Below are 17127 nucleotides of genomic sequence, written 5' to 3' on the forward strand. Positions count from 1 at the left end.
TTCAGGAATTAAAAGTGGGGCATTCTGGTTTTGTCATAATTCTTGAGTAATTGAGAAAGGCGTTACAGATTTACAGATTTGTTAAATATAAGATGTATATAATGCCCCTCTTAGTTTGCTATCCAAAATTCTCTGATTGTTTATAATTCACTGTGAATTTTGTTTTGCGAAATTGGTTAAAAAGCTGAACTTGTCTACCACCTGGTTGCCAAGGACCTATGAGATTGCTGGACCTTGTGCAACCTAATCTGGTCACGTGGGTAGGTGAGAAAAAGCCATGAAACCACTGAGGAAACAATTGACAATTGTGACTCAGTTCTTTAAATGCTATTAATGTCTTTGTTATTCAAATTTAATTTTCCTTTTAAATATGAGGAATATAAAGGACACAGGAAAGAAGTTAAACAAGAAATTACTAGGGCTAAAAGTGGCCATGAAATACCTCTGGCAAGTAGGGTTCCTAAGGCATTTTATACATGTATTTGGGGCAAGAGGGTAGCTAGGGAAAGGATAGGTCCACTCAAGGACAAAAGAGGAGATATTAGTGCGTTGAGCCAGAGGAAGTGGGTGAGGTCACTAACGAATACATCGCATCAGTACTCACCAAGGAGAAGGACATGGATGATGGTGAGACTAGGGAAGGGTATGTTGATATTCTGCAGCTTGTAGAGATTAAGAAGGTGTTGGGTGCTTTGATTAGGAGTAAGATGGATAGGTCCCCAAGGCCTGTGGAATCTTATCTCGGGTTACTCAAGGAAGCAGGGGAGGAGATTTCTGGGGCCTTGACGTGTATCCTCTTTAGTCACGTGCAAGATGCCAGACGACTGGAGAAGAGCCAATGTTATTTATTTCAGATGAGCAATAGGGACACACTGGGAAATAATAGGCTATTGAGCTTTGCATAAGTGATGAAATTACTGGAGAAGATTCTTGGGGACAGAATTAACTTGCATTTGGAAAAGCATGGACTTATTAGGGATAGTCAGCAGGATTTATGTGGGGGAAGTCCTGTCTCTCGAATCTGATTGAGTTTTTTGAGGCAATGCCAAAGATGATTGAGGATAGGGAAGTGGATGTTGTCTTCGTGGACTTCAGTAAAGCATTTGACAAGGTCCCTCATGATAGGCTGCTCTAGCAGATTAAGTTGCATGGGATCCACGATAAGTTGGTAAATTGGATCCAAATTGGCTTGGTCGTAGAAGACAGGGAAGTGGTAGAGGGGTGTTTCTCTGACTGGAGGTCTGTGTTCATTAGTATACCGCAAGGATCAGTGCTGGGACCTCTTGTTTGTAATATATATTTGGATGAAAATGTAGGTAAGTCTTATTAGTAAGCTTGCAGCTGATGTAAGTTGGAGTTGTGGAGTGAGGAAGGTTGTCAAAGGATACAGCAGTTGGAAATTTGGATGAGGAATGGCAGATGAAGCTTCATCTGGGCAAGTGTGAGGTCAGATAAGAGGAAACTATACAGTAAATGGTAGGACCCTTAGGAGTATTGATATACAGAGTAATCTTGGGGTTCAAGTCTATAGGTCCCAGAAAATGGCAACGCAAGTGAATAAGGTGGTAAGGAGAGCGTACGGCATACTTGCCTTCATCGGTGAGGCATTGAGCATAAAATCATGTTGCAGCTGTACAGGCCTCATTTGGAGTATTGTGTGCAGTTCTGGTCTCTACACTAGAGAAAGGATGTGATGGCTTTGTAGAGGGTGCAGAAGTGGTTCACCAGGATGTTGCCTGGATTGGAGGACTTCAATTATGGAGAGAGACTGCATTGGCTGAGCTTGTTTTCCCTGGAGAATCAGAGGCTGAGGGAAGTATATAAAATTATGAGAGGCGTGGATAGGGTAGATAAGAGTCTTTTTTCCTAGGTTGGAAAATGTCAAATACTAGAAGGCGTAGGTTTAAGGTGAGAGGGGGAAAGTTTAAAGGAGATTTGCAAGGCAATTTTTGTTTTACAAAGAGAAAGGTTGATGCCTGGAACACGTGACCAAGGGAGGTGGTAGAAGCAGATACAGTAGCAACGATTAAGAGGAATTTACACAGTCACATGAACAGGCAGGGAATGGAAGGATATTGATCATGTGCAGGCAGATGGGATTAGTTAAATTGGCATCATGGTCGGCACAAAGGGCCTGTTCCTGTGCTGTACTGCCCTATGTTCTACGTTTATATGTAACTTGTAAATCAAATTACTCACAAAACAGCACTACTAAATAACTGAAACATCGCATAATAACAAAAACTAAAAGTCATCTTATGTTTGCTTTCTTTGTAGCTGTAAAATCCCCATTGAAGTGAATGGGCTTGTGGATCCTGGAGTGGGATCTTGAGCAAAGTCCCCAATGCAACCATTGGAGAAATCAGCACATTTGTCCTCCTGCTGATGGAGCCCATGCTGAGCCCAGTGGCACAGCGCATTGACTGATTCCGTCAGCAAATTTGGTAATGCTGTGCTTTGTGATGTGTGGGACCTGCTGACATTTGAGGGTAAACGGCAGCAGTTCCAAGGAAATGTCGCCACTTCTTGACAAGCTTCAGCCCTAGTGTTTGATCACAACTTCCCCTTGTATGCTGTTATTTTGGCTACATAGTTTAACAGTCTATTTGCAGTAGCAGTATTTATTGATAGTACATTGGGCAAATTTGGTTTTGCTTTTATTTAGCTCAGATTTTTCAATCTGGAAAATTGCAGGCTTGGGAGTATAAGAAACAAATTATGCCTCTTGTGTGTTGTCTATGAAGATTATTTCCTTTCAGTTTTGACCCTGTGCTGTTACACCATTCGTGGACAATCTGACAGACACCTTTTCCATGCAATTTATCCCTCTCTGTTTCTCTGCAGTTGTTTTCAGAATCAGATTTATTATTACTGACATATGTAGCGAAATTTGTTGTTTTGCAGCAGCAGTACAGTGCAAGATGTAAAAATTACTCTCAAAAATAAATAAATAGTGCAAAAGAGGAATAATGAGGTAGTGTTCATGGACTATTCAGAAATCTGATGGTGGAGAGGAAGAAGCTGTTCCTAAAACGTTGAGTGTGTGTCTTCAGGCTCCTGTACCTCCTCCCCGATGGTAGTAACGTGAAGAGGGCTTGTCCTGGATGGTGAAGGTCCTTAATGATGATTTACTTATATTATGGAACTCATTTTGTGATTTTTTCTTTTCCATTTCCTTAACTACCTTGCCACTAGTTTTGCGAACCCCTGGCGAACTTTTGATCATTCCTTGATGATTGCTTTTTTTTACTGCATGGATAACCTTGTAGGCTCAGGAGCCATACTATGGCCTGCTTGAAAACTACAGTGTAGTTTTAAAAAGTTGCAACTCTTGATTCAATTGACTTATTACTGCAAGTTCAGTTTGCTGGTTGCGAATTGAATTTGTCTCCTAACATGTTATTAGGTTTTTATTCAAGTAGAAGAGGACTAAAAATTGCATGTTTACTCATTTACAACTGGCACTTGAACCCAAGGACTACAGTATTAGAATTACTGGAGTTATTGTTTATGATATAAGGAATACAAATAACTTGAAATAAGTGATGTGTATCTATACTGAAGGATCAATAATTACAACTGTATTTTGTGTCGTAATAAACTGTCAGATGACCAGGATTTCATGTATCAGATGTATAATATGGAATAAAAATATGAACATTATCAACATTGAATTAGTTGAGTACCAATATTTGCTTATTAAATTGGTATTATAGCTGAGATCAGATAATATAGATCAGATTGGAAAATTGGGTGCAGTGTTGGCAGATGAAATTTAATCCTGACAAGTGCGAGGTGATGCATTTTGGGAAGTCCTACAGGGGTAGGAAGTGTATAGTAAGTGGTAGGGCACTGAGGAATGTTGATGAATGGAGGGACCTTCGGATTCAAGAGCATAGTTCGCTGAAAGTAGCAACACAGGATGGCGAAGTAGGCATATGGCATGCTTTCCTTCATAGGTTGGGGCATAGAATATAAAAGTTTGGATGTTATGTTGCAATTTTGCAAAAGATGGGTTAGACTGCACTTGGATTATTGTGTGCAGTTCTGGTTGCTACACTGTAGGAAGGATGTAGTTGTGCTGCAGAGAGTGCAGAGGAGATTCACCAGGATGATAATGAAATGACTTTAGTTATGGAGAGAGATTGTATCGACTGGGCTTATTTTCCCTGGAGCAAAGGAGGCTGAGGAATTACCTGATAGAAGTACATTAAATTATAAGAGGCAAAGATAAAATAAATAATCAGTCTTTTTCCAATGGAAGTGGTATTAAAAACAAAAGGCATAGGTTTAAGGTGAAGGGAAGGAGTTTTAAAGGAGATTTGAGTTTGATATCTGGAATGCATTGCCAGAGGAGGTGGTCAAATTGGGCACAATTGCTACATTTAAGAGACATTTAGATAGGTACTTAAATAGGCAAGCCATAGAAGAATACAGATCTAATGCAGGCAAATGGGATTTGTGTAGATGGGCAAAAAGGTTGGCATGGATGTGATGGGCCAAATGGCCTATTTCTGTGCTGTACAACTCTGAGATCTTGGCACATAACTTAAGAAGTAGAAGCAGGATTGGGCTTTGAAGTTCAATAAGATCACGGCTGATCCTATGCCTTTCCTAACATGTCACCATGTTCCCAGATTCTCTTATGGCCAAAAATATTTCTATCTCAATATTGGATGTTCTCCACAACTGAGCTTTATCAGCCCTCTGAGCTGGAGGGTTCCAATAATTTACAACCCTTTACATAATAAAAAAAATTCTCCTCTTCTCAATCATAAATGTCCATCCCTCTATTCTGTGAATACATCCCCTTGTTCTGGACTCCTCGGCTAGAAGATATAGCCTTTTAGATGCTGAAACATTCAAAATTCTGAAGCAAATTGACAGATCACCTCTCATTCTTTTAAACTCCATTGAGTAACAGCCAATGTTTCTCAATCACTTTTGTAAGACAATCCCTTAGCTCAGATATCATTCTTGTAAGTCTCAGCTGCACCAATGAGAGAGATACAAGGCCAGTATACAGTATCTGTCATTGGTCATAGATCATTCGGTCACTATGCATTGTTTCTTCCTGCACACCCAAATCCATCTGTGCATGAACATTTAATAGTTTCATGCCATTTAATTTTTTTTTCTTATTCTTCCTAGTAAAATGTACAGTCTAAGATACTCTCACTTTCTTGCCCACTGATTTGTCATTTTGTTTTGTTCTCGTAATTTACTCTCCATTCTAGTTTGATGTCTCATTAAATTTTGATACATAACAATCCCTCTTTTCATCTGTCATGATGAAGCTCAGTTGAAGGATGAGTATGTGCACAATGTCTGATACTTTGTTGTCTATCATAGGTTTCGGTTAGTTTACAGTAGTTGTTTAAGCAACCCTGGCATCTATCACAGTACACAGGACTTGAACAAATTCTACTTGCACAGTATGAGGAGAGTCGTATTAGTGGCTTAGCAACTGGCTGTACTAATTTTTCTGAGGATATAATCAATCGGGGAACAAAAATTGATGACCAGTAGATACAGAATATAGATTTTTCAAAACTCATTTGTGAGGGTGTTACATAAAAGATTATTACATAAAACAGGAGCCCATGTTGTTGAAGGTAACTTACTGTCATGGAGGGTGAGGTGATACATTTTGGAAGATTGAATGGACAGAAAACTAAGTTAGAAATTAACAGAACACTTTGAGGTTGATATGCCAGTGTGCTTTATATGCCAGGGTGCCTTAGGGGATCAGTATTCACCCTTAGTCAGAATTTACATAAATGACAGATGGAAAGAGGATGTAAAGTAGTTGAGTTTCTTGATGATTCAAAGCTAGATGGGAAGGTCAGTCTGATCAGGGCATGAAGGTGACAGATGGAGTATGATGTCACAGAGTGATACAGCACAGAAACGGGCCCTTTGATCCACCATGTCCATGCTCATTCTCACTAATGTGACAGTGTGTACTTTGGTTGGGGAAAACTAGAAAAGCTGAGTAATTTTTAATTGGTGAGAAAATGGTAAATAATTTTGTACAGAATTGGTGTGCAGGTTCAAGAGACACACAAAGTAACGTGCAGGTATAGCAAGCAACTAGAAAGGTAAATAGTATAATTGGCCTTCATTACAACAAGTTTGTAGTACAAAAATAAGGAAGCCTTATTGAGATTATACAAAAGCTTTGCTCACTTGATCTCTATTCCTTTGGAAGGAAGCAGTGGTCTTGGAGTCATTGCAATGTAGATTTACGAGGTTGACATAAGATGACATATTTGACCTATGAAGTTTAGAAGAGTGAAAGGTAATCCCATTTAAGGCATATATGATTCTGAACGGGTTTGTTAGAATTTTTGCTTAGCAGCTTTTTGTTCTTAGTGCAGAGTTGAGAACAAAAGGGCATAGTCTTACAATAACGATTGGCCATTAGGATTGGGATGAGAATTTTTTTAATGCAGTGGCTTATAAATCTTTAGCACGTCCCCTTTGACAGTCACCAACTTTTATCGATGCACCATAGAAAGCATCCTATCTGGATGCATTCACGGCTTGGTGTGTCAACTGCTCTGCCTGATACTGCAAGGAACTGCAGAGAGTTGTGGACACAGCCCAGCACATCAGGAGACCAGCCTCCCCTCCATGGACTCTTGTCTATACCTCTTGCTGCCTTGGTGAAGCAGCCGGCATAATCAAAGACCCCACCCACCCAGGTCATTCTCTCTTCACCCTCTCCCATCAGGCAGAAGATGCAGGAGCCTGAGGGCACATACTACCAGGCTCAAGGACAGCTTCTATCCCACTATTGAACGGTTCCCTTCTACGATGAGATGGACCCTTGACCTCACAATGTACCTTTTTATGACCTTGCACCTTATTGTCTACCTGCACTGCACTTTCTCTGTAGTTGTGACACTATTCTGTTATTGTTTCCTGTACTACCTCAATGCACTGTGTAATGAATTAATCTGCATGAACGGTATGCAAGACAAGTTTTTCCACTGTACCTCGGTACAAGTGACAATAATTGAACCAACACCAATAGTGGTCTTTGGAAAATACTTGAAGCTGAAATTAGTAAGATTTTTGGATGCTACAGGGATATAGTGATTGGATGGGAATTGGATGAGGTATGAGGTTAGTCATCATTTTATTGAACTTATGAGTGGCCTTAGACAGTCGATTGCCAATCCCTGCTTCTGTCTTTAATGTTCATATGGCTTAGATAAAGCCGGTATCATGCGGTTTTGCTTAGAAGATCTATGTGCATAAAGCAGGTAAATCTTCCTTTCCCAAAAATATAGTAAGTGATCTAATTTGACACAAACGTAGAAATATTTAGGAATATATTAAATCTGATATTGCACCGGTGATTTATAAAGGATTGGGCAGTTTCAGTTGCCTGATTGTTGATGACGATATGATGAAGAAAATAGTTGTTTGTCTGCATCTACTGGAACCTGAGTAATTACATCAAGCACTGGCAGGTTAAGTAAAGCATGGTTAAATGTACAGTGAAGCTTTGTTATATTTAAAGAATCATTATCGATTCTGTCTGCCAACCATATTTTTTTTTAATGTACAGCAAAGGATCAACAATGATTGTTTTGTGAAGTTATTTTCCGGCTGAATCCTGTTTCTTAAAGATATTAATGATGACATCTTTAAACTGCCAACATTTATTATGTTTGTAAATATACTGAGTGGTGCTATTTATCACATTCCAGTGACGGTAATGAATATTATAGTACAAGTTGTTAGATTTATAATTCTGAAATTAACACCTACTATTTCAGCTCCTGTAGGTTGTTGCCAGGACGATTCTGTTTGTACTCACGTTGTCGTAATTGTTTTTCCATAAGGGTTTGAAAGCATTTTGGAAGGGCTGTTTGGACCTAGACTTCTAAAAGATATCAGCCTATTTGAAGGTAAACATTTTTAATTATAACAACCTCACCTGAAAAAAATCAGATGGAAATCACAGGGTTTTGTTTTGAACAAATTAGAAAAGAGAAATAGAAGAGAATATTTCTCGTGTTGTTCCACAGATTTGTATTTTGGAGGTGGGAGAGCAAGGAATATCTTCCGACTCAAGCTAAATATTCTGTAAACTAATTATCAGCCACAGTGCATGTATGCTATCTACTACAATGGAAAATTGGGTAATGAGAATCCTTAATATTTAGACTCGGTTGAGCATTGAGCAAGGCATAGGCATGAAGGCAAATACAATACAAAAAAGCAAAGTAATTTTGTTAATGAAGTTAATAAGCAAGTGGACTTTCCTGTAAAGTTCATTTTGCAAAAATCCTCCTGGAAGATGGATAATTGGAGGGTCTTCTATAAGTAGATTTTGCCTTAAACAGTTTCACAAATTATAAAATTGATTTTTCACTTTTGTGCTTTATTCTGAGAAAGGTATCTAGTTTTTGCTCACCTTGGCCAGATAGGTTACTGATTATTTCTCTGACTTTGGCAAAGGTGACTAAGACGTTGTGGAAAGGAACTCAAAGGAAAATATTAAACTTCCCAGCTAGATTCCAAAGACAACAGTAACTGCAGATAACATAAGCTGTAGATGAGCCTCTGATTTTTCTTAGCGTAAATGAAATGAGGCGATGTATTTATCTATTTTGGTTTTGATGTGTTAGTGTGATGTTCATTTTGCAAAATTCTTGGTGAAAAGTTATTAGTTTTTACAAACAACTCGCGTTGGTTGTTAATGTATATTTTAGTTTAAAGAGAAAAAATAATTTGTCTTTTTAGACATAAGTCGCAAGCATTGTGGATCTCAGTGGCCATATTGGAAAGGGATCTTTCTTTCATTTGTTGTTACTGATCGCGACTCTGCATCATCAAATTAATAAAAGGTGGGCACGAAGGGAATGTCCAGAGATTTTTTTTTAAATGTTTCCTTTTTTAAAAAAAAGTGGCAGAAGTGGTATTAGGCTTGCCTGATAATGGCTTTCATTTTAACTTTAAAAATTCTGCTGACTTAATATTTGAATATACATTGTTGTGCATGCATTTTAATTTTAGTTACCACACCTCTTTTGAGTTGTCTATTATTAACCAGTCTTTACATTAATACATATAGTTAGTAATTTCTAATACTTGGATTCCTTTTATCAACAAAATAGTGAAATATGTTAATGATAGAAGTGAGATGATTCATTCCAAGTGCCCTGTTTCACCCTAACTTGATAAGATGCTGCATAAAGTCCTCATTAATTTGATACAACATTGTGCTGCAGTCCAAATTCCGTGGTAGATTCTCTGCTGCTCGCTGTTTATGGCGTTTCTAGCACCTTGATTATCAGTTGGTGATGAATTAAGGAAAGTATGTTGGTGTGGCATACATTGCCTCCTCTCTGGTTTCATTATAGTGAAAATGAGTAGTCTCAGTAACTGTTCATTATACCTTTCTTGCTCTTTGTTTTAAAACAAATATTGGATTGAGATATGTAGCTTCCTAAAATATCAAATGTGCTAGGAATATTTGATTTACTGTGCATTTTGGTAAGTACTTTGCCTTGGCTACAATGTACTGCAATTCCTAACAGTAATTCAGTATCTCATTGTGCTTTTGGAAGTAGGTTGAAATTTAGAGTGTGATTTATTATCAGACCACTTGCATTTAATGCTCCTTGAATGAAAAAGAGCATTGATGGAAGGCTTAAATCCTATTGTACGTTGCATTACAAGACAACAAAAATGTTGGCTTGGCATTACCTGTATGAAAAGCAAAGGAAGAATGGAAGAATAAAGTGTGTTTGTACACTTAAGAGGAAATTTTTTTTAAAAACTGCATCAATTCTGTTTTACTTGTAAGCAATCTTGTATGTCTCATTTGCAGCAAACAAATGAATTACTCCTTTTGCTCTAGAAGGAGGGAATCTTGGAAGTATTGCCAAGTGTACCTCTGGTTGACTAAAATGTTGAATGATCTGTCATAATAGAGGTTGCTATTTGACAGATCATTCATTTTCCTAAATGAAGAATAGATTGGTTGTGGAGTGGCATGGGAGAGTGGAGAGTTGACAAAAACACGTCTAAAATCTGTCTTGTGCTAGGCTAAAATTATTGTTGAATTCCACAGATTGTGAGCCTACAGGTGTTTCTGACTGGTCATTTGATGAAAATTTGTCTCTTTTGTTGCTTGAGAAGAGAAAAACTGAAGGTAAGCAGTTTGAAATACTAACATTTACTATTTAATTTTGGTGACTGGTTGGTACACCTGGTTAGAACTAAAATATATTGTTTATTTATCGGGTTGAGTACATTTTTTTGGTACAAATTGTGATTTTTTTTTCCCCCCAACGTTGAGTTTATTGTCATCTGCACAAGTCCATGTGTGCACAGGTGCAATGAAAAACTTACTTGCAGCAGCATCACAGGCACATAGCATCAGATAAGCAGCATTCACAAGAAAAACATAAATAATACATCTTTAAAAGAGAGAACACAATTAGAACAAAGAAAACAGTCCATTTTAGTGCAAAATGGTTTTTTAGCATGTTCGTTATTTCTTCCCTTACTTTCTTTCAGGCCAGCACCAATGTTGCTCTTGATTAGTTGTCACAAGGTCTACAAAGATTGCTTGGCGCTAATTAAAAGGCAGATCAATTCATCGTGTGCCGCTCATCCAGTTTGCAATTCAGTAGAAGTAATTATACTTGACTACCTCGCTTAACACTCAGGATGTGTTCCCAAGAATGAGAAGATTAAGAGTGGTACCAGAATATAATTTGCTGCTCTGCCCTCCCTATCTCTATAGTGACAACCTCAGCGGTGATTGAACTTGTCACTATTGAGAAAGCTCTAGGTTGGGAAGAGCTATGCACCCAAACAGAGGTGTAGACAACAGCTTCTATCACATATAACAGGGGCTGCTAAGAGAGATTGTAGGATCAGGCTAGACTGTCAACACTTGAGAAGGTGCTACCAGTCCCCAGCAGTGGTCTGTACTTGCAATGCTGACCAGAGTGCAGCTCTGACCCTACTATTTCAATGCTACACCAGATACCCCAGCTGCACTCAGCAACAGTCTCTCCACACTAAACTGTTAATTCATCGCCGTGGGATTGCAAAATTCCCAGCACAAACTCTGCATGCAGTTCAAGCAAATGTCTCTTTAACATCTTACTGCAACATGTATGATATTGTTGTGTAAATGGTTCTTTACAGTCTTAAGGATCAAGGACTCTGGACACAAGCTTTGGATATCAAAACTAGTTTAATCACAAAGGCAAACGCAGGGATAGAATGGATGGGAACAAACACACACTCACATACACGCAGGAGACTGTGAACATGCGGGGGGGGGCAGCATCACAACTAAGATATGATATACACACACACCCACCCACGCACAGATAGTCACAAGCACAATAACAAAGTACAGCTTCGGGATATAATACTTCAATGCTTGACCCACACTAGCATTGGCTCTAAGACTGCCTGGAATCAGTGAAATGCTCCCAAACCACATGGTGATGCACTCTTACCAGTGATCTCTGCAGCATTGTCTCACTACTCCTGGGGTCGTCAAAAGAGGAAGGGCTAGGGGATTACAGCCCTCTTTATGGTGCTAGGAGGCTAAGTGGAGCCTCACTGTTGTGATTTAAACGAGCAAATGGCATGGGGCTCAAAGACAAAGGCACCTGCCACAACCAATGGTCGGGCAAGTTCAGAGTGGTCGGGCAAGTTCAGAGACAAAAGGTACTTTCACACCTGAGGGATGGGTGGAGCCGCACCTTGATTGACAGTGGTATAATTTCCGATCCGAGGAGCAATGCCGTCCTCCGGTCAGCAGGGGTCAGTGTTGTTACTGTCACGCCACAGCCATGTGGATTTCTCACAACAGACATGCCACCTAGAAGCTGAATAATTGTAAGGAACTTGGAATTCACCTTCCTCTTAACTGCAGCCATCGATAATGTTAGATTTTTCTTTTGACTGCTCGTTGTTTTTCTTCCTGATGGTGGTAGGTCTCTGTAACACTTTGTGGCCCTTAACGTATAGTTTCTGTTATCTGACAACTGTAAGTTACAAATTGCAATGGTGAAGAAGTGGTCACTCGTGTACATGCAATCCAAAGTAAACCGTCCCAGCCATTCTTATAATGACAGACGACATTCCAATTTTGCCTACAGTAAAAGCCTTCATTTTCTTTTGACTTGAAGGTCTCGTGTAGTATTTCTAAATCGTTTTCTTTTACTTTAGATTTCCAACATTCGCAGTCTTTTATTTTTGCCAGATCTCCTGAAACTAGATATCAGAGATAAAAAAATGTATGAAAACATTGTTTTCCATCACACAGACAGGATATCCTGATTTGGCTAGCATTGCTATAAAGGCTTTTTTTTGTTTACCATCTCACTAGATTTTGATGAGAATCTCAGGAACAATCAACATAATTTTTCAGTAAAGTCGCTTCTATATCTGCCTCTTATTTATGTTTAGTCCTACAAATATTAAAGAATTAATCTCAAATAGGTACATAAAGTATTTTAAAATTATATATTGACCTGCACACAGTAAATAGTTTGGTGGTGTATAATCTACCTTTAAAACATCCAAGCTAGTTTGAGGTTATTTTTGCCACATTCTTCTCTTTAGCTTTTTTTTTAGAAATTAAGTGTTTTGAATACTTCCTGAAGGAAGAATCTTATTTAACCAGTGATAATTCATTTATATGGTTTGCCCCCCCTCTTTCCTTCATTGAGGAAATAGGAATGAAACAAGCTAGTAACAAAGCTCTACTTGATAAAGCTTAAGCATGTGTGCAGACTCTGTTTCAATTCTGTTTTCTGTGTCACTTATTTGTTGAGTTTCTTTGTGTTTTTTTGTTTAATATCTGCTTTTGTGGTCTCCTCTCATTCTTTCTGGTACACTGCCTCATTCCTGCAGTTAATTAATAGCTTCTAAGTTTATATATTATCAATTGATAGTTCGGCTTGAATGTGAAGAAAGACTCATCGCATGAGTTGAATGCTATGGCTATTTTTTATGCTTGTTGAACTGTAGGATTGATGAACCAATTATTCCTTTTCTAATGGGAAATATGTAATAGAGTTTCCTGTTTCGTGAAGCAATTTAAGTAAATTCACTGTGATACATCTTGCATGTGTCTTGCGGTATCTGTTAATTACGATTAGAACATTGTGGGTATGAAATTAGTTTGTATCAAATTCTTTGGGCACTGTGAGAGCTTTTATAGAGTTCAACATGGTATTTACAGTTACATGATTCATGTTTTATTACATATGCATTCAGATTGTTGGTAAGTGAATGATAAACTGAGCAGTGTCTGGGAGGCGCACTTAATGCGGAGTGGGATTTAAAGATGCTGTGGTGCACCTGTCTAAGAATTGCAACTGACTTCAGGCAGTACAGGTTAGCTTTAAGTGTGCTAGCTAATTATGACACTTTCCTCTTGCAGAAGCGTTCAGCTAGTCAATAATGCAGCACGCACTGATTGATACTTTTATATTAGTAAGCTGCATAAAGATATTGTGCTGTCTTTGCACTGAAAGGCCATGTGTCAATTGTGCACTGTAGCCACGTGCTTCTTTTGGGAGTGTCATCAAATTTAGCCTGCAATATTTGCATTAGCCTCTTGTTTGGAAAGTTCTTCAACTAAGAACAAAATGAATAGATGAAATGAAAATTCTTCTTGTTTTAAATTTGAAAGTTGGGATTTTAAATTCATTTATTCTTTGAATATACAATATTGCTTTTTGCTTATAGTTCATTTCCTGAGTTTGCAGATATTGTAATTCATAATGTGCAAATATTTTTAACAGCCTTTACAAAGAACTGTGAGTAAACTCTTTCCTTAGGATAAACAGAATTTGGTGATCAGTTACACTGAGTGACTGATCTTGTGGAATGAATACAGAACATGGACCATAGAAATTCAATATTTGTGGTTGTACCTTGCAAGCTGTCAATATCTTGTTGGAGGACTCGTGGCAATAATACCTCCACCTTTCACTCGTGCAACTCTGAAAATTGCCCACCAGCTTCTATTGACGGTGTAGAATTTATTCATTCTATATTACCAGCTGCAAGCAACAGTACTTGCTGTCAATGTTGAAGTGGGCAGTTACTAATAAATACAAAAAGTAAAATACTACAGATGCTGAACCACTTTAAATAAAAAACACTGCCTGACCTGCTGAGTGTTTTTCAGTCTATTTCTAGAGAACTTGAGTTATTGTGCGTCACTCTACCTTAGTATGTCACAGAACCCTTTCTCCCTGTGCTACCATGACAACGGAATAATAGCAAATTGGGATTATCAGTGATTGGCATTATCATCATAGTACTCCAAAGGTTACTGCTGTATCATTACATCATTCTCATAACACATCCTATTCCAAATTTGAGAGGTTTTTTTTTAATTTTAATGGATTACAAAATAAACAAAAATTCATCAGGAACTTCAGTCTGAATAAATAGAACTTAAAACTTCAATCAGATTTTCTGACTGGTGTAATAATAAATATTGTGTCTTTTTGGTCTCCAGCTTTTTGTTTATTAATATGCTGTGGTGCGGACATAATGGGTTGAATGACTGCCTTCTGTGAAGCAACCATTCTATGATTCAATGAATATGAGTGAAGTGAATTTTATTGTATCATTAACAATTGCTTTAGATAATTTGTATTCCTGCTTATTTAATCTAGAGAATCTAGTGTACAGTTTGCTCTTTTAATTTTATGGTTGTATTTTCAGTAAAAGCATTAAACTATGTAGTACATTAGTTTGTTTTTTGAAAGAAGAACCAAAAACTATGCACAAACATGCAACTTGTGTACCTAGTAATTTGTAATATTCACTTAGTGAATTTGTAGTGCTCCCTCCTTTGCAATTCTAATTGAATGTTTTTTTTTAACAGGAACATTCACTTGTTCTTGAACAACCAAAATTAGAAGTTGGGGAAGAGAAATTGTCCAGACAGGAACAGACCAAAATCAACCCCTTAGGGAGACGAGCAGAAGAATTTCTCAATGCTGTACTTCAGAAAAGAGGTAAATCATTCCAATAGCTATTATTGTGAACTATATTCCTTCCTGTGAAAGGGATACTTTAGAAGCTACATCCTATACTGTTTTTGTTTCTATATTTTAGAACATAGAACAGTATAGAACAGAACAGGCCCTTCGGCCCACAATGTTGTGCCGACATAGCTATTCCCTCCTACTTACAGGAATGCCCATATCCCTCTATTTTTCCTCTTATTCATGTGCCCATCCAAGCCCCCTTAAAGCCCCCAATGAATTTGCCCTCCACCACCCTATCAGGGCAACGCATTCCAGGCATCCACGGCTCTCTCAGTGGGGGAGGAAAAAAAAACATATCCCTCGCGTCTGTTCTGAACCTACCCCCTCTTGCCTTAAATGCAAGTTTCTAAGTACTTTACAAAGTAATTGAATATGCTTTTAGGAAGTTTTTTCCAGTTTTAATTTTCACATGTTATATCTTGTCTGAATCTTGTAAGCAGACACTTGTCAGGAATAAATGATTGTTAAAGTGGATGTGAGAAGGGTTAACTATCCATATGGTTAACTATCCATATCGTTATGGACAACTATGCAGCCTCTGTCAGAGGTGATCACTACGTCCTCTTGAGACACATCCAGCTAGCTTACTAGGTTTCATTCTTTCTGGTCATGGCCATAGAATCACTTGCATTGGCTTCTTTTCATTCACTTTTATCTTTCGTATTCCCTGAGATTCTAGCCTTACGGTAGCGTAGCAGTTAGTGAGACGCTATTACAGCGCCAGCAATCAGGGCTCGATTCCCGTCGCTGTCTGTAAGGAGTTTGTACATTCTCCCGTGTCTGCGTGGGTTTCCTCCAGGTGCTCCGGTTTCCTCCCACATTCCAAAGACGTATGGGTAGGTTAATTTGGGTTTTAAAAAAATGGGCGACGTGGACTCATTGGGCCGGAAGGGCCTGTTACCACGCTGTAAATAAAAAAAATTTAAAAAAATTAATTCTTTCCTATTACTCATCCTTTTGCTGCTGCATGGTAAATGATTCAAAAATACAGTATCATTTTCTGTACCAGCAACAGGCAACTCTTTGTCCTCACTGCTCTTTGATGCCTCCATTGTATTTAAATTATTGCTCTACTTGTGCAACATCCAGTAGCAGTGAGCAACAATTTGCTTTAGTGCCTACTGCAACCTCAGTTCCCTCTTCGTGGTAATGGCTAGAAAATGAACAAATTGTTTGCAATCTTGATGCAAAATTTGATCAAGTGATGGATCACATATCCACTTTATGAACACTTCTACCCTTGCCCTACTCTACCCCTGCCTTAGTTTGTCTGCTGCTGAAATTATTATTCAGCTCTTGGTAGCCTTTAAACAGTCCTCATTCTATCTATTCTAACATTTAAGTCATCCAAGGTCCATTGGGTTTGGCTATCTTTGACCTCTAAGGACTGTAATCCTTTTTGTGTTCAATGCATTCAGATTTTTAATGTTATTGTAGAGTTCATGGTTTTGCTAGATGCATATTGTGGGGGTAATGCCAGTATTGATTTGGCACTTTTGACTGCTGGATTTATCAATGAAGATGTTTGTGAAGCTTGAAGCCTGAATATTGCTAGTTGTCAGTTTGGTTCACCATCATTGTCTTCTTCTTAGGCAGACAGTTAGGATCAGTGACAGAGTGGAAGTAAGCCAGTTTTGTGGGTTCTGTGGTTCCGAATGAAGCCAATGTGGGAACCACGGACTCTTCCACAGATGAGGCAGGTGGTGGCCAATGGGGTGGGTGAGTGGGTAGTTTGTGAGATGGTCCACTCTACTCTGTGTGATCCCAAGGTTTTTAATACCATTCTAAATGCTTCTCCTCCGCTTTGAGTCGTCATGAGCCAGAAATTTCCATGAGCCAATGTGGATGTTGTATTGCTTCAAGGAGGGTTTGGGAACATCCTTGAATCTTTTCCTCCTTTGGTCTGCTAATTTCTTTCTGTGACTGTTTTTCAGAAAGAGTTCCATTTGAGAGTATGATGTCATGCACGTGAGCAAAGTGACCTGCCCAGTGTAGAGAACTGAGTCCATTAGGGTCTCGATCCTGCAGGTGTTGGCTCAGGAGAGGACCTTGATGTCGGGTC

The 17127-nt window shown here is 38.5% G+C and overlaps 1 protein-coding gene across 1 annotated transcript in view; it reads left to right on the forward strand.

Annotated features, from left to right (window-relative positions):
* The window catches only part of LOC127576871 (uncharacterized), a 102590-nt gene that overhangs the window by 3942 nt on the left and 81521 nt on the right, over nt 1-17127 (forward strand). Inside the window, 4 exon segments of the mRNA XM_052027677.1 lie at nt 7857-7922; nt 8761-8864; nt 10094-10174; nt 14900-15032. Coding sequence (XP_051883637.1) covers nt 10130-10174; nt 14900-15032 — 178 coding nt within the window. The 5' untranslated portion in view covers nt 7857-7922; nt 8761-8864; nt 10094-10129.

Source organism: Pristis pectinata, chromosome 12 (genome assembly GCF_009764475.1).
Source record: "Pristis pectinata isolate sPriPec2 chromosome 12, sPriPec2.1.pri, whole genome shotgun sequence".
Classification (NCBI taxonomy): domain Eukaryota; kingdom Metazoa; phylum Chordata; class Chondrichthyes; order Rhinopristiformes; family Pristidae; genus Pristis; species Pristis pectinata.